This window comes from Thermobia domestica, chromosome 12 (genome assembly GCF_964235325.1).
Source record: "Thermobia domestica chromosome 12, izTheDome1.hap1.1, whole genome shotgun sequence".
Lineage (NCBI taxonomy): Eukaryota > Metazoa > Arthropoda > Insecta > Zygentoma > Lepismatidae > Thermobia > Thermobia domestica.
The window spans coordinates 230,306,391-230,328,109 of record NC_137465.1 but is presented as its reverse complement, the minus strand read 5'-3'; the positions used below and the strand labels follow the sequence as shown (position 1 = coordinate 230,328,109).

The 21,719-nt window shown below is 35.4% G+C and overlaps 1 protein-coding gene across 2 annotated transcripts in view; it reads right to left on the bottom strand.

Moving 5' to 3' along the window:
* The window catches only part of CkIalpha (Casein kinase Ialpha), an 87,197-nt gene extending 73,661 nt beyond the window's left edge, over positions 1-13,536 (bottom strand). Inside the window, exon 1 of one of the 2 annotated variants that reach the window (XM_081734852.1) lies at positions 13,269-13,536. In XM_081734852.1, the coding sequence (XP_081590978.1) occupies positions 13,269-13,394 (126 nt within the window). In that variant the 5' untranslated portion in view covers positions 13,395-13,536. The remainder of the gene's footprint in view (positions 1-13,268) is intronic. The other variant, XM_081734853.1, reaches the window with a different exon arrangement.
* Between the last annotated feature and the right edge of the window lie 8,183 nt (positions 13,537-21,719).

The following is a 21,719-nucleotide window of genomic DNA, read 5'->3' as shown; positions in this document are numbered from 1 at the left end:
GACATTTACACAACTGCATACGAGCCTCATCATGCATATGCCATAGTTGCGGCGAATCACTAGGGGAACATCTTCCTGTGTATCCTGCAAGATCAAATACTGTGCTCCACTCAGTCTTTGGAGTGGTATGTATGGTCCTATCAGTTATGGGCAATACCACACCATACATTGAGTCAAAATTGGTGTTAATGATGAATGACAACCGTACTACGGAGATATGCATCTGCGTATGCATACGTTATGCATGTTAACAATACCATCCCTTCCAAACGTGGCCTCGTCAGTGAACGGTAATGATGCCTGAAACAGAACGATGGTAGTGGTCTGTTGAATGAACCACTGGCAGAATGCTTCACGTTGTTGGAAATCTGTTTCTGTCAGTCCTTGTACCCTTCGCAGGTGGTATGGGTATAATGCTTCTTGACGATCCAAGAAAGATTGAACAAGACCATTCAATACCTCAAATTTACACGTTCAAAGGAGTATTGTTCAAGACACTTGATAAGTGTCTCGAATGGTCTTGAAGCAGCTTTTACATCATCATAGAGGTATTGAATCATGTTTTATATACTTATTGATAGGTGGCAGCCCAAAACAAGTGACAAACTATGAAAACGAAACTGTGTACTGATTTAGTTCAGACCTGCGCATGAATAGCTATAATATTACCATATCTTTCTTAACTTTCTACAGGTATCTGGAATTTAACAGATTATATTAAATCATTTAGAAAACAAGTCAATTGATTCTGTAGCAACCCCATCGAATTTTCACTAAGTATTTTGCCCCTTTTATATTAAATGCGGGTTAGGTTAGCTTAAGTTAAGAGTAAAGTGCTGCTTAGCTATAAAATCCCTGTACTAAGCTTTTTGAAAATCTGATTCTTCAAATGACGTACTGATGGCAGAATCACACTCGGAAAGAAAAAATTGAACTGTTTCAAAAAATTGTGCGTATCATAAGGCAATGACCAGGGTGGAAAAAAATCATTTTTGTTGATTTTTTGATTTAAATCAAATCTTTCTTTTCGCGTAATACAAGTCACGAACTGAAGATAAAACATTAAGAATTAATATAAAATGTTAATTATGCCATTTAAATGAAAGTCTTGGGCTTGAATTTTGAATTGATTGCCAGTCGTTAACTTATTTCAATCCCAAATAGAGATGCAAGCATTCAAAAAAAAAAAACAGTCTTTTTTCGTGGGGGAAACTCGGTTTTTTCTGCTTTGCTTTTTTGCTTCGAAAATGTTGGGCATTTTACCAAATTCTGTTTTAAATTGATAAAGCAGGTTTCGTTTCGCTTCTCTACAATACAAAAACTCATTTAAGTATTTGGTCTAGGAATTAATTCGTGCGGTTGGTACGCACACATTGAAGCTGTAGTACAAACACAAAATACATAAATACCTTAAGAAAAATATTGTCCATCGCTAGCCACCACTTTCGCCCATCTGTCAGGCAATGTACGGATTCCGTGGCGAAAGAAGTCCTCATCCTTGGAAGCGATCTAGTCAGAGACCCATGTTTCGATATCTTCTGAAGAAGTAAACCGCTGTCCAATCAAATCGTTGTTCATGCAAGCGAACAAGTAGTAGTCCGAAGGAGCAACGTCTGGTGAATACGGCGGGTGGGGTAAAACTTCCCATCCGACATTTTCTAAATAGGTTTTGACCGGTTTTGCGACATGTGGGCGAGCGTTATCATGTTGAACAATAAGTTTATCATGTCTGTTCTCCCATTCTGGTCGTGTTCTGGCCAGAGCTTGCTTCAAACGCATTAATTGTCGTCGATAACGTTCTCCATTCATAGTTTCACCCGGTTGCAGCAGCTCATAGTACACCACACCTTTCATATCCCACCATATGCACAGCATAACCTTTGCACAGTGAATATCTCGTTTTGGTTGTGATGGACCTGGTTCACCTGGTTTCACCCAGGCCTTTTTTCGTTTAGGGTTCTCGTAATGGATCCACTTCTCATCACCCGTAATAATTCGATGCAGAAACCCCTTTCTGCTCTGTCGTTGAAGCAGCAATTCGCAAATGGTTTTTCCTCTTTCAACGTCTCTGTCTTTTAATTCATGTGGAACCCAATGTGACATCTTTTGAATCATTCCCATGGCTTTCAAGCGTTTGGAGACTGTTGTTTGATCAACGCCTAATGCTGCTGCAAGTTGTTCCTGCGTTTGACACGAATCCTGCTCGAGCAATGCTGTCAATTCTTCGTCTTGAAATTTTTTTGGCTGTCCAGCTCGCTCTTGGTCTGCCAAGCCGAAATCACCACTTCTAAACCGTGCAAACCACTTCTGACACGTTCGCTCAGCTAGAGCATGGTCACCATACACTTCCACCAAAATACGATGACTTTCAGTCGCACTTTTCTGCATGTTAAAGTAATGCAGCAGGACACCCCGCAAAAACACTTTATCAGGCACAAATTGCGCCATGTTCACTTAACTACAAACTGGTGTTGTTGACGCTTTAATCCACTGCCCTATACTACGAACGATACGCGATGACAGGGGTTTGCAACACATGTGTGGATACACGGAACTGTGGGACGCTCCGTTCGTTGCGCCATCTCTTGTCCACCCGCACGAATTAATTCCTAGACCAAATAGTAGTGGATGCTCATAATAATACAAAACCTCGAAAATAAACATGAATTTCGAAAACATATTTCAAACAATTTTAATTTTTAACACATTTTTGTAATGAATCCCAAGAAATTAATCCATGTTACAAAGTTGCAGTTAAGTTTTAACTTTCTCATGCATTATAAGCAATATTTTTTATTGTGAATTAAAAATACAAAAACAAGGAAAAACTGTTGCATGACATACAGAATTTATTGTACTATGTGTGTGAGTTCAAACAAATAACACATCGGGGTGATGATAATATATTTACTGAACAAACGCACAAAACAAATTTAAGTTTCGACGCCGTAACCTTCTCAAAAATAACCCGTTCTTCTTCTTGTTCATTACGTATATCAAGTGGCTCAAGTGGTACAACGTTGGCTTCGCATTCGGGAGGTCATGGGTTCGATTCCTGCTGCCTACCATCCTGACTGGGGTTTTCCAGTGTTTTCCTTAGTCCTACCAGGCAAATGCCGGAATGGTACCTATTAAAACAGTCCCTGGCCGATACCTTCACAAATCCTTTCCATGTTAGATATCCAGTATAAATAAATAGCCTCTGAGCTGCATCTGGTGATTGTTAAATAAATAAATATCATTCCCTCGTCAATCTGTTATAGCCCATGAGTTTATTATGTCTGACTTCCGAGATTTTCATAAACATTGGTACTAGAGTGACAATGAAAAATAATCATTGTTTTATTACATTCAAAGTATTACTTTAAAAGACTAAAAAAAATGCAATCTTTGTATGGGACGCTCAAAAATCACCTAATTTGTTAATGCACCTCTTGCTTCCGCCTTTGCTACTCCTACAGAAACTTCTTTGAAATGGAACAAAAATGTTGAAACTGTATTTTCTATTCATTTATTACATACGTAATAATCTGTTACCACCTATCAGGTGCTTCGGACCTGCAAAATCGGTAAAGTCCCAAATTCTGTATGTAATGCACTGACTGTTCCTTAAGCTTCTTTAGAGTCAGGAAAGTACTGAATTTTCTGTTCATGGACCATATGCGTAATACTGTTCATCTGAGCGTTTGGTTTCCAAGGCTCTGGAACATGTAACTACCATTACGGTTTACCCAGTCCTGAAGGTTTCTGAATTTTTAAAAGAATTCAACGTGTCATTACGGAACTTTCCCTTTAATAAAAAAAAATAAAATAAAATAAAATAAAATAAAATAAAAAACGCGAAATACATTTTTAAGTCACGCACAACAAATATGAGTGTGTTGTTAGCTTTTCCGCTTCTATTGGGAAATCCGGGATTCAGTCCCGCATTTGACCGTTCCGACAAAAGTTCTTAATTCCATCTGTGAATGTAGAGATAGTGCGTGTATTGTGATTCCTGGCTGATTTCATTTCTTATGTTTTAAATTGTTGTTATTACTAATTACCAACAATGATGGATTTGCGAAAGGGGTTAGGATGGGGGTGTCTTTCGGACTGAAGCCTGTTCTCCGAAATTACGGAATTTCTAAAACAAACGAAATTTTAGTTGTCTTGACTCATAAACTTCAAGCTCCCCTCAAATGAAAATCAGGCATTTTTAGAAAAAATCTAACCATTAATAAGAAAAAACTCTCCCAAAACACTTTTCTAAATCCGTACTGATTATTTGTATAAAATGGTATTCCAGGTTGCATCCGGAAGATTATTGCTACATCATTATCTGGGAACAAACAAACAGACGCGTACACAAAAGAACTTTTGTCTTAAATGTCCATGGTGATTTTCTCGTTGGAATAGTAAACGATTTAAAAACCTTATGTTACGAAGATAAGAAAGCAGAATTCCTCCCATACCCGTTCAAAACGGAATTTTCCCAAATCATCCTCTGATGAAACACTCGTTTCCATACTGTGCTGTACATATATTTGCGTCTTATTGTATTATGATTATCTTCCATAATTGAAATACCACAACAGAGGCTGGATTTTACTTATTTTCACTTTAAATTAATTTATTTCGGAATTTGATTTAAATCAACGATTTTTATTTAAAAGAATCAAGTGATTTAAATCAGATTGATTTAAATCAATCCACCCTGGCAATGACTGCCTTTGGATTTATGCTATGGCATCGAAGACTGTTTATAGAAAAGGCCTGAAAACACACGAAACCAAACGAGGCAATAATAATATATTTTTTCAGCTACTGCACTTACCGCCCATATCTGCATCAGACTTTCTTTACAAACCTATCCTATATTTGGTACTGGTTAAGAATAACCCGTCAAATAGTAATTTTACTGTTAAAATGTGTGAGTGCGTATGGAAGAGGATTGTTTGGGATAATATCCACTGTCAAAACATGCCTGTATAATGTAGGAAACCAGTATTTTGTGTTTAGAAGTTTAATGTTACCAGTATCAAATCATTACAAGGGCTACAGTTGAGTTAAAATGAGTGAATACGATGTCAAGGGTTTGTTGCACTATTCTTATTTATGCATTATTTTATTCTTGTTTCTTGCACAATAACCTCCGTCGATGACGCGCCTGCTCCTACGGACGTACCCTCGCGTGGGCCCCTTCCTATGTTCCTGCCCTGTTAAATAGCATTCTCGATTTTTTTTTTCTTTCGTAAAGCAAATCCTATCTTAAGAAATAACTTCTGAAATACTATGTGTGAATTCCGTAATAAAATAATTGCATTATTTTATAATAGGAAAACATGTAATCATTTCCACGGTACTTCAGTTTGCAAGCATATCAATCTGTACGCAATTATTTTTTTTATTATTATCCCAGATTAATAACAGTACCAAACGTCTTATTAAAGCAAGAAAAGTCAGATATATGATTTTTATTTGATGGACTCTTCTTTCTTAATCTACACCCGATATTCTTGTATATTAAATTCTCAAATTAATACTTTTACCTATCATTGACTCAAAATTTAATAATAGTTATGGGCATGCAAGCACTGTAACTACATAAATCGCGTATATTACCAACAAAAATACTACCAATATTTATTATAAGCACACTTTGAACATCAGATAATTATAGAAAAGAGTAATGAAAAGATATTTATTCAACAACTGCCGCTCTGTCACGACGCCATCATAGTTGTTTTGTATTTTCCTGCACTCAACTCGAGCGTTGATTGGCTATTAAACGTTCTTGAATTGGATTGTTTAGAACAGGACCGAAACGAAATTTCTTGAACGAAACTATTGAATTTAAGACAGAAATGACGTCAGTGCTGACGTCTTTTTCATCAAATAGTCTTGAATGGTCTGGAACAATACCCTTGTTCTAGTTTTCTTGGATCGTCTACAAGCAGTATAAGGCATTTTCTGTACCTCAAGCCATATAATCTCTTTCCAGCCTTAGAAAAAAGTGGATGTAAACAAACTCACCTGACTACCAGTGGATCGATGACCAGTGATTGGTTGTTGGTCTCACTGCACTAATATCCTACCCCAATATAATCCCTACTAAAACGATATTTTCAAATGAAAATATCCAAATTTATCCTGTACTTTGTGATAATAAACGCAATATATAATATTTAACAACAGATGTAGCTTTATTTCAACCTCACCCGTCCTTCGACATATAGTATTTGCTGCGCATGCGTTCGGGCGCTGACCTCACTCATTTGAAATTGTAGAATGCAGAGAGTTCCATGGCGAAAAAGTGTTACAATAATCCACCTTCCTCTTGTGTTATAAAACACAAAAGACAACATCAGGAACAGAGGGAATCTCGTTTATATAACGATTTAAGAAAATATGTATTTCCAACATAACAGTAGTTCAAGTGCGTTAATTATATACCAAGCAACAGAACCTTACACTTTGGAAATTATGCGACGATAATAAGGTAGCAGAAGATCTTGCTGTTCACGTCTCTCGCTGACGAAGCACGTGTGAACCGCGAAGTAATACATTTCGCTTTGTTTACATCTACTTTGGTCTAAGGCTGGAAAGACTATAGTCATGTGACACATGCATTTGTCCACAGCTTCCAACATACAATCGTAAATAACGTGTTCGTACACGATCAGGTCGAGCAGCATCCACGTTGACACGTAGTACGAGTCCTGTTTTACACAAGCGTCGATAAATTGCTGCAAACATTCTGTATGATGGTTGGCGTCGGTTAGGAAAACGCTCAGTAAACGAATGAAAAAATGTTCGAAGAACAATGTGTATTTACTAACAATCGATAACTCAGAAGGTTAATCCCTTCACGACCAAGGGACATACCTGTCCTATATTTTTTAAACTGGCTTGAAATTACACTAGATCGTTTAAAATGTTTCAATTTTCGTGGGCTGGGTGTTAAAGATACAGAAACTACCCAAATGAGCTTGCATATAAATTAATATACATGTAAAGCCTTTATACATTTTTTGTGATCAGCTGGTTTTATATAATTTTTACCAGTTACTTATGGATTTGTGGAATACATAGGAAACACTACTATTTGCATAGACAAACATTATAATTGCTAACACTATGTATACCTTATTGACAAGGACATATTTGCCCCAGACCACAAGTAGGTAACCCTTCAAGTGACTAACTTGCGATGACAATGTTATACGTTACGTCCTATACGCTACAGCTATAAGTATAATGTAGGGTTGTTTCTCTTTCTCTACAATTCTTATAGTCCTGAAGTGATTGAAGTTTATAAATGTTTTAAGTTAATAATTACAGTGCATGGGAACCAAACTACAAAGAATTACACTGTGTTACGGAGAATACGCTAAGTAAAGAAGCATTAAGATATGTTAGAAATCAGTGCAGATGTTATATTCGAAAATCAGCACTTGTTGGAGGTTAAGATTGTCATACGACAGCGGAATATTTGATGCAATTCATGAAGGTCCTTGGCATCAGATTGTAATTAACTCATTTTTAGTTTCAAGAATCATATATTTACTTTATATATATATATATATATATATATATATTCAAAGCCTGTCGCATTCCTTTCTTTACCTATTGTACACTCATGTCCAAAATGATTGTCGCATATCTAACTGTCTTCTTGTAAGAATATAATTTGATAATGATTTTGCAGGGTACTTTTAATACTGATACTATGTATATAATCGGCAAATATATATTTGTGGTAAATTTCATAGGAAAATTATTATAAATATGAAAATTAGAATGAGTAAAACAAAATGTTGCAAAATGGACGAGAAAGATTTGTTTTCATTTTATTCTTATTTACTGCTCCTTTGACATGAAATTTGCCATATACATGTCTTTGTCGACTATACACTTACCAACATTATAAGAAATGCAGGGCGAGTTCGTGATCAAATTATATTCCTACAACAACATATTTATAGACATGCGACAATAATTTTGGACATGAGTGTACATATAACACAAGTTTTTCCAGTTCAGACATTACGTCCTTCTGCCCTTCACATGTTTGCTGTACTATTTTAATATTGAACAATTCAACTACATATACATTAAGCACAGAAGATTTGTTCATTAAACTTGAAAACAAACATACCGGTACTTTTCGTGTTTTGAAATTGCTCCATTTTATTTATTTTTATTATATTTAAGATTTTCACCTTAACGAGTAAGTCCATCGGTAAAAGTGTAGGAAAATGACTATGACGCGAATGTAGTAAGGCACTTCAAGCTATTATCCCAACATTCATCCGATGAAGCCTTTGTAAAATAAGTATAATGCAATCACAATTTACTTATTATATTATTACCCCGCAACAAATTCCCGTAAAATATTTATGTACTATGTATCTTGAACTACTCCAGCACAGCACATATAATTTACTAGCTCATGCAAGTTTTCATGCTTTTCTCCATGCACCGATATTTATTCAATAAACACATTATATAAAGAAGCATTAAAAAGCAGAGACTGACTGTCACTTCTGTAGAAAAGTATTGGGTGATTTTTTTTTTTTTTTTTTTTTTTAACTCACGGATTTCATTTGGGTCTAGAATTTCTAACTGAAGCCCGATTTTAATGCGGTTTTGGCAAATGATCAAGGAAGTATGGGAGATTTATGGAACTATGTTTACTGGTTTAAATTCATCCAGGGTAATATCGGCCACGCCTCCAGAAAAACAGCAAATATTCGCCAGTGTACCTTAGAATTGGAATGAGGTGCGGTGTAGATATTTGAGTTTTCTTCGTTAGATGGCCAAGGTCAATAAGAACCAGGAAACTAGGCCGTTGTATTAGGAATTGTTCTGTACAGTTATCTGCTACTGTATGAGTATGATCAGGACACAGTAAGAATAGTGTACTCTTTGGAGTAACATGAGTTTATCCTTAAAAAGTCTTTGGAGAACGGAATCTGTTGTTGCTACGTAAAGGGCATTTAGAAACAAATTTGCCTCACGTTCTGCCCCACAAAGGAACATAATATGGTTGCTAGTAAATAAACTGGAAGAAACAGGATCGTTTCTGAGTGAGAAAGGGAAGCATTGAACCCCATAGCCGGGTGATGTGGAAGATGTCAGTTAACTCATTAGGTCACCCAAAAAAATCTCTCCGTCTGTGGCAAGAAACCGGCTATAGCTATTCAACATGTGATTTATGGGTGTTACCACTAACACTTAATTTGTATTCTCACTAACAGTTAATTTGTATTCTACAATTTCGCTAAAAAAAATCCAAAACTTCATTCCAATTATTCCAATTGTCAGGTACACTGGTAAATATTTACTGTTTTTCTTGAAGCGTGGTCGACATTACCCCGGATAAATTTAAACCAGTGAACATAGTGCTATAAATCTCCCATTCTCCCTTGATCACTTGCCACAAACAGCATGAAAATAGGACTTTAGTTAGAAATTCTAGACCCAAATGAAATCACCCTGTATAACTAACCAAACAAGTGCGTCATGATAGTTGTGCCTACAGTATCTAGTTAAGTAAACATCATTATTTCTTTGGCAATCTTTGGTAATAGAATCTAACAATTTAAAATTCCACTTAATATGTAAGCTTGGTAACTAGTCTTTCTCAGACTTTTTTCCAAGTAGAGACCACTTCTATTAGTCATAAAATTGTAAAGAGAACCCTACTATTGTTCACTATAGTGGTATACCACTATACTTATAGATTGAAAATAGCCCCTTAAGTATATACTGTTAGTATTAATAGAAAAAGTGCATTTTTTTCTAAATAATGGAAAGCTATCAAGAATATTTCATATATATATATATATATCTACTTTGACACAACCTATTAGAATTTGTATAATCTCTACCTATGAAATCATGAAACACGATTCCATGTATTTTAGTAACCATATTTAGCATAATTTGATGCATGCAATACATAAACTAACTGTTTCATTAACTTTTGGTTCCAACGGAGGTGTTAGCATCCATTTACACAACCTTGATCTAGTACGACAGAAAAAAGAAAAAAAAATGGCAGATCCGATCCAAATCATTATCAAATCGGTACTATTTTCTTGATTGATGTAAAATTAAATGCGAAGAACAGCTTCAAAATGGATTGTACGTGAAGTTTATACGAGTACAGCACATGAATTTGTTTAGCATTAAACGATAGTACCTGTCTTACGTGTATTATCGATTCAAGTATTATTTAATTTCTAAGATTTCTTTCAAAAATCAATTAAGACGACTTATACTGAAAATCTCGTGATCTTGGAAAATAAAAGGTTTTCATACTGAGGATAATTAGATTGTGTCCTTACACTTCCCTGATTTACACTGATTGAAAAGTATATCTAAGTAACGAAAACTAAAGACCAGTCTGTTCCCTTCTGTATAGAGGGGGAAAAATTCTCGCCAAAGGTTTTCACCAAAATATTGTCATGGGCGGAGCTAAGTATGCCCCACAACTTTTTGACAAAAAAAATAAATAAAAAAAATAAATAAATAAATAAATAAAATAAAAAAAATAAAATGCCACTTATAAGATCCTTCAATTCTCATTTGTATTTACCGTGCCCCCCAGCAGACAATTCCTAGCTCCGCCCATGTGTTATGTCCCAGTTATTTTATATTCTTTTGTTAAGAACGATTAAATCAAATACGAAACAAGTTTATCTGATAGTAAACTCTGTACAGTGGAGCCAGAAAAGTACTCAAATGTTGATACATATGCTCAAAATTATTCAAAAACTAACAAAAATTTATATATATATATATATATATATATATATATATATATATATATATATATATATATATATATATGACAACCTTTACATGATGGTTAGTGTTCCTATTAGCATCCACGTACACATACACCTGTCAATAACATGGGAACGATTACATTACTAGGAGCAACGTAATTTTTCTTAAAAACCTCTTTAAGTCACCACAACCTACTAAAATTAATCTCTTCGTTATTGACAAAGGGAAACTATCATATTTCGTCTTGGCTGATGATTATAATCTGTTATCTATCTTAATCATTTATTTATTTATATAAATAAAAAACGCCGCAGTTTTAAAATAATTTTATCAACAAACGAGTACGAAACTCATCACAAAAGTATGAATTTATAGTTTTAGCATGATTGTGATTCTTTTTTCCTCCAATAACTACGAATGGATTATCCAATTACAATAGTTCACGAATAAACTTGAATGATGATTTCTGAAGAAATCTATCAACTTTCGAAATAATATCGATCTACTAATTTTTGAAGTTTTATAATAATGAACGCTACAGAGTCTCGAAATACCATAAGAATTTAGCATTGATATAGTTATATACAAACTATTTCTAAAACAGCACTACATTTTAACACACATTTACCGAACGAACTCCAATATTTGCAATTTATTCAAGTACACATTTACTCTTCAAAGACTGCAATCATACGAAAACAAGATTTGGATTTGTAACGGAATATTTCCAATTTTGTATTTCAAAGACAGTTGTAGGGTGCAGACTGAAAATAACTCAGCATAAACTGGAAATTTTACATTTAAAGATCGATTACTTCACAAAGAAACAGTAACGAGTGTAAGTGGTAAATCTGCATTAATATTGATAATATACTAAGGTGGCGTAACAAACTGTTAGTGTGGCTGTCATATAAACCTTTATACGCGAACTGCATACACTTCAACACGTTATACGTAACTGCTTACGGTATTTTACAATTCACTACTTCAAAAAGTATTTGCTCCTGTGCTACCATCCCGTATCTGTCTGTGAGTGATACTAGTTTGTTTTCGCTCACTCTAGACTCGAAACACTCAATGAGTTACAAAATAGATCTCCCAAGTGCAAGGATAATTTTCAAAATGGGAGTCTCTAAACTGAATAACTCGACTTAAAGCAGTATGAGGTAGCAAATTTGTAGTGCTATTACAGTGTTCAATCTACATGATTTACAATATTTAAAGTCTTCAAAACTACTTTATGTCTTCCTTCGGGTAAATTTCGGGTATACATGCTCCAGATGTGCATTCAGAAGTAGGGCCGCTTTAAAAGGGTATGGTAGAGTAGAGGCGGTAAACTTTACAATACACGCTCCAGCTGCGCATCGATAAGTAGGGCCGCTTTAAAAGGTTTAGTATAACAAAGTAGAATAGGGTAGGGATAGGAACGGGTTAGCTTAAGATTAGTTAAGTCTTGATCCATTTTCATAAAATTAAGAGCATAATTACTAGTTTCTGAGTGAGTATACATGCTAGAGCGGGCGTTGTAAAGTTAACCCGAGTACGGTTCAGCAGGATCGGGTTAGCTTAGGAAGTTTTGACTTATTTTGTTAACATCAATCGAGTGTAATTTCTCGTGCCTGCGTAAGGATAACCACTGGAGTGGGTATTGTAAAGTTTGCCCAAGAAGTGTATATAAACACATATGAAAGTAATTTGGGTTTCGATACCCATTTAATTGGGTGAGTATGATATAGAATAATAACTATTAAAATACATGAGGAAACTTTTATTTTGCAAGTACTGCAATGTGTCGATTTTTTTAATAGAGCGTAATTATTACTAATATCCTGCAATTATAACTACTATACTTAACGACACTCCATACGAATAACATCGTTATTTTATATTTAAGCATTGTGTGAGCCTATTAACGCTCATGATGCTGTCTGTCTGATTTATTTCACTTCTAAATCATTAAATCAGTATCAAAATAGCGTTAAATATGACTTCAAATGTTCCTGGCTTGCAGAACCAAAGATTTATCAACTTCTTTCTTCATAAACCATTTGACCAACAGCCATCCTTAAAAAGATACACGATCGGAACCCATACAAAAAGAAGAAAAAAAAGCAACTAGGCTGAGACCTATTTAAGACGTCTTCCTCATCCGTGATTTATACAACAATTGCAATCAGTACACAAACATAATGGGGGTCGAAAAAATATTTTCCATCTTGAAAATTCACAGCAGAACTCAACAAGCAAGAGAAAGTTTCACTTTATTATGGCCTCCACACAACAGCTGAAGAAAAACTCCATTCTCAGCTGGTCTGTGTCTGCCATTACTGCGATCGTACATGCTACGGACTACTTTTAACCTTATATATTACCTGTTCGTACGCAAAAGTTTTAGCTCAGATTCACTTAAAATTTCGAAGATAAGCACATTTATATGCAATAAAGAATACTGGCTCACTTTTGTTCACATAATTTCACGAGAAACTTACCTCTCCATTCGTTATGTTGATTCCTAAATAGATGTCACCAAAAGAACCACTACCAATTTTTCGCACTAAACGATATTTTCCACCCACAATAAACTCCTGTTTTGATGAAGAACTTGAGGTTGCCATTTTAAAGGTCTGTTGTGCTATAAAGTTTGGAATTTAGGAAGGCAAATAAGAAAACAAAAATCAATAATACACAAAACTAACACTTCCTACTACACGCCGACATCTCCTCTCCAATGACTGACGTAAGAACAAAGCAGTGCAATGCATTCTGGGTAAGGCCAATCCTGCATGCAGTACCGTAATGTAAAACGACTTAAAGTTAGATGAAATATTATTCGATTTATATGAAATGGATGTTTTGCAAACAAATATTCAATGCAAAATTACATGTGGAATTTCTATTAAGTTTCAGATTGAAATGTGCGCTAGTATATACTACCAGCAAATTATTGAAATACATGAAACTTCGCCTTTTTGATTAAGTGACGTCACAAACAAGATTTCATGTTATGTTTATACGAACAGGAGGGAAATAATAATAAAAAAAAAAATAGAGAGAGAGAGGAATTATGTTTCGCGTATTATGTGTTGTATATAAAGAAAAGCAACGCATAAACGTGTAGAGATTTACGTCTTAGAATAGGGAGTAAAACTACTATAGTGCAGTCATTCCAATCATCCAGAACGCATATGAGTCTATTTAAACTTATGTTTATTTATTTAACTTGCAACTGCAAGATATTTTACACTAAAAACTATCACGGGCGTCTCTGGCGGGGGGACGAGGTGGACGCGTCCCCCCAATATTTTGAAGTACAAAATATTCAATATTTTATTCTAATTTAATGTATTTACTAACGACAGAATGGCATATAAATAATAATAATTATATTTATTTTGAATATAATATTCAGGCTGTGAAACGATTGTAATCGAGTTCTTGATATGCCTTAGGGGGTCCATGAAGGTAAGCAGAAAGGTAACAAATGGAATCGGAGTTAATAAACAGGTTGGGCTAGGTAGTACCATTGAAATCACTTTCTTTAATGCCTCCCCCCTCAAATTTTACATGCCAGAGACGCCAGTGTTATCAATAAAACATGACAGTGAATTTGGAACAAGTTGACCAATGCCTACCACTAAACATTCGGCCGGTGGACAGAAAAAAAAAACGGAAAATCTGTCAGAATGGTCCATAGCGGGATTTGAAGTTTGGAGTTTCCAATAATAAAGTGAGAAGTTTAGTTACTATAATTATTTTATTTATTTATTATATTCATTTTATTTTTTAATACACTCGCTTAGTTCTATCATACAAAAACATTAGATTGCATATGTGAGCTCAGTGGATATGCCTATGTAGCTATATTGTGAAATTTCCCACAAATAGGGGTTATAGCAGGGCCGCATTTCGGAAATGAAATCTTCCATTTTGCTCTCTTTTTTTAATGTTAAAAGTTGGTAGCTCAATTTTATTTTATTTTTTTAATGTTTAAATTTTGAGCCTTTAAAATATTTTGCGCTCTAAGCACAATCCCAGCCAACCTAATGAGAAATACGAGCCCAGCATATGCAATAATAATAATAATAATAATAATAATAATAATAATAATAATAATAATAATAATAATAATAATAATAATAATAATAATAATAATAATAATAATAATAATAGAGAAGAACAGGAACACACCTACGAAGACGGTCCACCGGATCCGGATTTTCCCGGCACCAAATATTCTTCGTAGTTCTTTTTAAATAATACGAGGTACAGTCAAAAAACTTCCGGAATGTTGTTCTACTTTTGGCATTTGTGATGCAAATGAATCTTATACAGTACAGTCCTTAGGTTGTCTAATTATGCATTTAACAGGCAGCATACGACCAGATACATGCTAAGCACGTACCATTTAACTTCCATACCAATCGTTTACGAACCTGGTATTTGAGGAATATGCATTTCATGTGCCCAGCATGTGTCGCTAGGTAAGTAATTTTCGAGGAATTTCTGACACTTGAAAGGTATTTTACGTGATTTGCTGGAATGTGAGGAACGTGAATAGCACATACCTCATGTACTATGGCCCTCTCGGGTCGTTGCTTCGCATTGCGACGCTCATTTGTCTACGCCCGCACAGAAGCAGTTAGTTAAGGAGAAAGGCGATAGTTCATCGTGAGGTGTGTATTGATTGTGTTTAATTAATATAAAATAATTTAGAACACCGTCTACAAAATTTCTGTTCCTTCGAAATAAGTTACGCATGAAATTTCGACGATTATTGTTTTATGTAGACCTATTTGGTGATGTAAATATGTGACGTATTTTCATTTCATATGTTCTCCATACCATTTATGCGTTCAAATTTTTGCATATTACAATAATGTTGTTCACTAGAAGAAAATATCAAAATATGTATAATTGTTAAGGATTATAATATAATTAGAATGCGGCTTGGCTTCGCTCTAGCCTTTGTAACAGCTGGTAGAGTAGCTAATATCGTGACACATGTGTAGTACAGTCTTGATACATGTCAATAAATGTATCAAGTACATATCCGGTACATGATATATACGTAGCAGATATATTCCTCGATATTCCTCCAGACACATACTTTAGGGTGGAAGTAACGTTATTTCCTTCATGTGAATTTCAAATGATTTCTCTATTCAAGTGTATATTAAGTATCTCGTATTCCAATGTATCTCGAAGAACATTCTTTACACATGCCTAGCATGTACTTGTGTTGGGTGGGGAGTAATGTAGCTAAATGAAGGAGTGCGGGCTGATCAGTTGGAGCAATTTCACAGATCCAGCAACGCGAAAGCATCAAATTCATGTGCAAATTGGGAAAAATCTGCTTCACAGACTTTGATAGCCTTAAAAACAGTTTAGCACCATCGGACTCGGGCTCTTCCCAAAGCTAAAAATGAGCGTTTTCAGTTTCGTCAACGCAGAACAGATCAAATAGCCTAGCCTAACCTAACCTACCCGACGCCTGAATTTCGGAAGATACCAAAAACAAGACTTGAGTCGGTGTTCCCACCAATCGCAGGAAAGGAGCAACAAGTGTGTGGGTTCCGAAGATGCCAATTGTACTTAGGTTGTGGTAGAGCTCTTTTGTGGCTAAGCGGTTAGGGTACGCGCCTTTGGCGTGGGAGGCCCGGGTTCGATTCCCGACGGGAGCTCATGTGGTTCGGATTCGGAGGTCCACGTCTCATATAGCCTGCTGAAAAGGAACGTTAAACTCATAATCAATTCAACTCATTATATTGTGGTAATAAAGAGCTACGACAGCAGTCCCGGATCTTCTTGACTGCCCCTCGCATGTTCTTATTTTGTCTACAACAGTAGCCTCATTTCATTATTTGCTTGGAGAGGAGGAGCAAGAGTCCGATATAAATAGAATTCTATGATTTCCATTAGTATATTATTAGATTATTGATTAGAATGTATATACAATGCATCTCAAGCTCAGGGGAGACAATTGCCCCTCTCAGGCACGTAGCCACCCCGTTCGAAACCGGAAATGAAAAAAAATTAAGGAAGGATGAAACGAAAAGAAACAAGTAAAAGAAGAATCAGCATTAAAAATAAAAAGCCACAGCAAAGTTTTGGTTCCACTTTCTTATGAAGAGATTTGTATTATTTGCAATACATGGTGGCGAATGAGCGGAATACCCTGGAAAAGTCAGGGAATTTGACATTTCTAGAAAAGTTACGGAATTCTCAGAATTTCTGCTACTAGTCAGGAAAATTTCAAGCTTTTCAGAGCATAATGCCGTTCTGTAAGACATTTTTTAATAATTTTTCGTCATCGTTTCTCTGCAATATCGAACATGTTATTACAGAAAGAGTTTTCTACTACTCCTTTAACCTGTCATTAGAAGCAGACAGTAGTTGACGGAGTAATGAAAACAAAAATGTTATGTGGAAAGAAAGTTCTGTTAGTATTTGATTCATCAGAGAAAGGAACGCAGATATTGTAAAATCCCTTTCAATGCCTTTTTAAATTCTTTTACTCGAAATTTCTTCATGGTTTGTTATTAAAATACGTACTAACATATCCTCATTTTATTGTCCTAATAAATCAATATATATCGCCAGTAACGTAGTTTCACGTCTCGCCATCCCCCCCCCCCCCGCTCATTACGAAATCCTGGCTAAACGAACCAACATATATTCCAGTAAAATAGTTTAGAATGCTCGAGCCTCTCATGTGATGACCACAGTATTTCATGTCACGGACCCCCCCCATTCCGAAATCTTGGCTACGTGCCTGCCCCCTGATCTTCCCAAATGATATCCCTGCAACAGAGAGCACTCACAGGAGTCCATCTGGTCGGGACTGTCGATTTTGAATCTCGAATAAAAATTTTTGAGTACGTGCCTGTGAACAAATGATGTGCAAATTTTGATTGATTTAAAAACAGTTTTTTTTTGTTTGTTTGTTTTCTTACCATAGAAATACTATTTTTGCGCAAAAGGCCAGACTTTAGAAAGAAGCGTACAATAGTGATTCCAAGCCACAGAGGAAAAGTCCATATTATTATTATTATTATTATTATTATTATTATTATTATTATTATTATTATTATTATTATTATTATTATTATTATTATAATTATTGGCGTACGCATAAATTCGTCGTTTAAAGATTTTTCTTCCTCATTTTTTTGAGTCAAGTCATAATCAGAAAGGTTACGTTATTATCACCCACGTATGGTAGGTAGTATGTGAAATAACAAGAAGATTTATATATTATTTTAATTTCCTTTCTTTCTTCTCCTTTTAAATTAAACTTCAGTATATCAAGGAATTTGGTATTATTATGATTTGTCCTCTGCTCCCGGTATTGGTGACTTACAATGACTGTTGACTGTGTCATATACATGTTTTCTTTTCAGAAGGATTAGTTTTAGGTTTTTCGCATGACCGTTTTCATGAGGTTTTCCCCATCAGTTATTCATGTACGTGTGAATACAAATCGAATGACACCCATTTCGTCCTAGTCGGTCACAGGTCCAAATTGTCCAAAATACCGGATTTTCGTTAATTTTCGGGGTCAAAATAGAATTGTCGGAAAAATGGCATATCAATTATTTATGTGCGTGTGAATACGAATGGAATGATACCAATTTAGTACCAGCCAGTCAGTGGTTCGCATTGCCCAAATGATCCCACTTTTTATTTTTGACTCCTAATTTGACCTTGAAGCGGTCGTTTCCAGTAACCTAAAGTGGTGCCAAATGGCACAGCTCATCGAAGTTTACGTTTCAAACTCAAAAGAATAGAAAAATATGGGACCATGGTAACTCTCTTTTAACCTTTTGTATGCAGTAGGACGTCGATAATCCGAACGTCAAAAATCCGAACGCGGTCCCTAGAAGGTTTTATATTTTGTCTTAGCGCTAACGATAAACAAACAATAGGGTTGTTCGTTAGTGTTGTGTAAAGTCAGTGTTTTTACAAAAGCTCATCCATGTGTAATTGTTTATCATACATATTTTTATTTTTCCTTAGGTATATACAAGTTAGTAGCCTAGGATTAGAAAGTGGTCGTGAATAGGACTACTGTTAGACTAATTGATTTATTACTTAACCACTTCCTTGTCTGTGGGGCCAGATGTGGTCCGACAGGCCCTGGGTAAGTCCCTGGGAGGGGGAGGGTTTATTACCTGGGCAATAGAAGGGGTTGAGGTGGTCCTGGAAATTGGAATGACATTTTTTGCTGTATGAAACATGATCCTACTCGATTCTTTAATCGAAATTTTAATAATTATGATCAAATTAAAATTAAATTGTGTTTCAGATTATCAGAACTCAACTATAAGGCTTGAAACGCGATCCCTAGCTCCCACAAGCTTTTTGCCCTTAATTTAATTATGATCCTACTTAAATATTTAATTATGATCCGTCAAAATGACGTCATACATTTTAATTTAATTCGTTTTCATTAAAATTATTTCCCTCACAATAAATTACTCAAACACTTGTGTGAGTGTGCTAAAATTATTCCGAAAATATTTCAAAGTATGATTTTTAATGGATTGTTTTTGGCTCGTTTTACTACGTGAAGTCCTAAGAGGAGCTACACTATGAACTTAGAATATATCAATGAAACTTATAAGAGCTACGCAATGATTCTACAAATAATTTGGATGTTAAAATGTTGTGAACTTAGAAAAAATTTCTGAAAGTTGAAAACTATGTCTTTTGCCGTCTCCTTGTCTATCTTTTACGTATCGTTTGATGTGCAAACTCCGAGGAACTATATTCCGAAAATACTGATTGTATGAACTTGAATAAGATATGCAGTAAAGGAAAGGGAAGGAATGAATATTTATCTATTTATTTTTCATGTTTTCTCACCGAGAAGCGAACTCTGCGAGACGTGAAAAAACTTCCTTCTGCAGAAACAGATACAGCCACGCATTTTCAACCTTGCCATCTCTCAACTTATAGGCTCTCTTTCCAAGTTTTCCACTGCACCCGCTGAAACTAACTATGGTATCTGATTGGTAAGGCAAGTGCAGTATAGCCACACCCCACCATCACCCAATAGTCAGGTGTTCTACTTAACCATGAAGATACTCACCTGTCAATCACTTCCCCTCAATGGCCACAGTTTCCTCTTGTGCACAGGTAAACCCCACCTTCTCTCCTCTCCGCTAGGTGAGCACACATTTCTTGTTGCGAATGAATGAATGCACTTTTTCTCCCTATCTCCTTTTCTCATTGATGATTGAACAGGTATATCGCTCTCCCTCTCTTTCTTTTCCCACTGTTTGACATTTCTCCTGCCGACAGGACATTCTGCAAGTTGAAGGTCCTTCCTTCCGTCCCTCTTCTCCCGATGGCTGACGAACTACCTGCGTAGGTGAAAGGTCTTGATGGAAGTATTATTTTACCCCACCTCCCCACTGAGTGACTAGCTTTGACAAGGCACACAACCGAAAGGGTGCGGCCTTGGGTTCTTTGCAGCTGCCTTTCGGGCGCCCGTTGGCGGTCATTGAAGAGTGTTTCAGATATTTTTATCTTTTGTTGAATTGGTTTATTGGTCTTTGTGTATTCAGATGCATGATATTCTTTTCGACAAAAATACAAGATGCTTTGGTTTCCATCAATAAATTTAAACTGACAACGGTTTTCATCTTTCATTGAAATGTATGGGTTATTAAATTTAAATCAGTAGCTGTAACAATGTTCGTTACCTTTTGTAGTTATCATCTTGGATTTTTGTGCGCTGACTATATTATGAACAGCACCAATGTGTCCGCAGGTAACAAACTTGATTATTACGATTCCAGACATACTCGATGCTAGCAATTAAATTTGTCGTGATGAGTGTTTTAAGCACACTGTAAAACTGTCTAGTAAATGGTTATTACTTTGAAGAAATTGATATTTAATAACCATCTAGCTTCATAGGAAAGAAAGCAAATGGGTTATCTGTGAATGTGTTCTGTCATTTATTTAAAGAAGAAAATAAATTGATCACTATAGATCCGACAAGATGTCTGGAAATGGAATATCCCTTCTCTTCCTCTTTTGTACATTGAAACTTATTACTACCCAAGCGGATTTTACAAAGAAAAATTTATTTACCTTATTTCTCTTTTATCCCCCTATAACCTTAATAAATATACTATTTATATAAATCCACTGCACACCCATCTGAAAAATTTACTTTACTGTCACAGTGTGGTTAAGTTCTGTTTTTCCTTAACGTGTTTTATTCTTAATATTTTTGCCTGTTTTTTCTCAAGAGGCGATATCAAATTCAAGTAAGTTTTTACATTATTATTATTATTATTATCATTATTATTATTATTATTATTATTATTATTATTATTATTATTATTATTATTATTTTGATGTATTTGTATTGAGAGAGAGAACGGGAGATCCCTCATAGGAAATCCACATATATTGTGTTTGTCCACCATAAACTTATTTGCACAAGGATCGAAGCGGGAACTCCCTAGAAAATTGAGATACATTGCCTTTCTCATGAAAGTAATTAACGCAGAGTAGAAACGAACTATGAACCACCAAGTACCAGAGATATGTACTCTGCCAGTGAGCCATTGTGTTTTCAAACCGGAGGAAAACCTCCTGTTAATCAGTGTGCCCCCACGAGAGTATTATTGACCCACCGTGTCAGCACAAATGTGACATATTTGTTTTTGAAAAGAATTGGTTGAGGGTGGTATCAGGCCCGAGTTACCTCCTGAATTTTGTGAATATTTATTCGTTCATGAATTGTTTCTTCACTAACCATATTATTGTTGAAGAGTACGTGTCGTCATGTCTCACATAGGCTACCCAAAAGTCTGTATTGTTTGAACACTACGTGTTTGTCTCGTCTCGTGGGCAACTTAAGCAGCAAACTGTTGTTTGAAGACTATGTCTTTGTCTCGTCTCATCTCATAAGCAATCCAAAA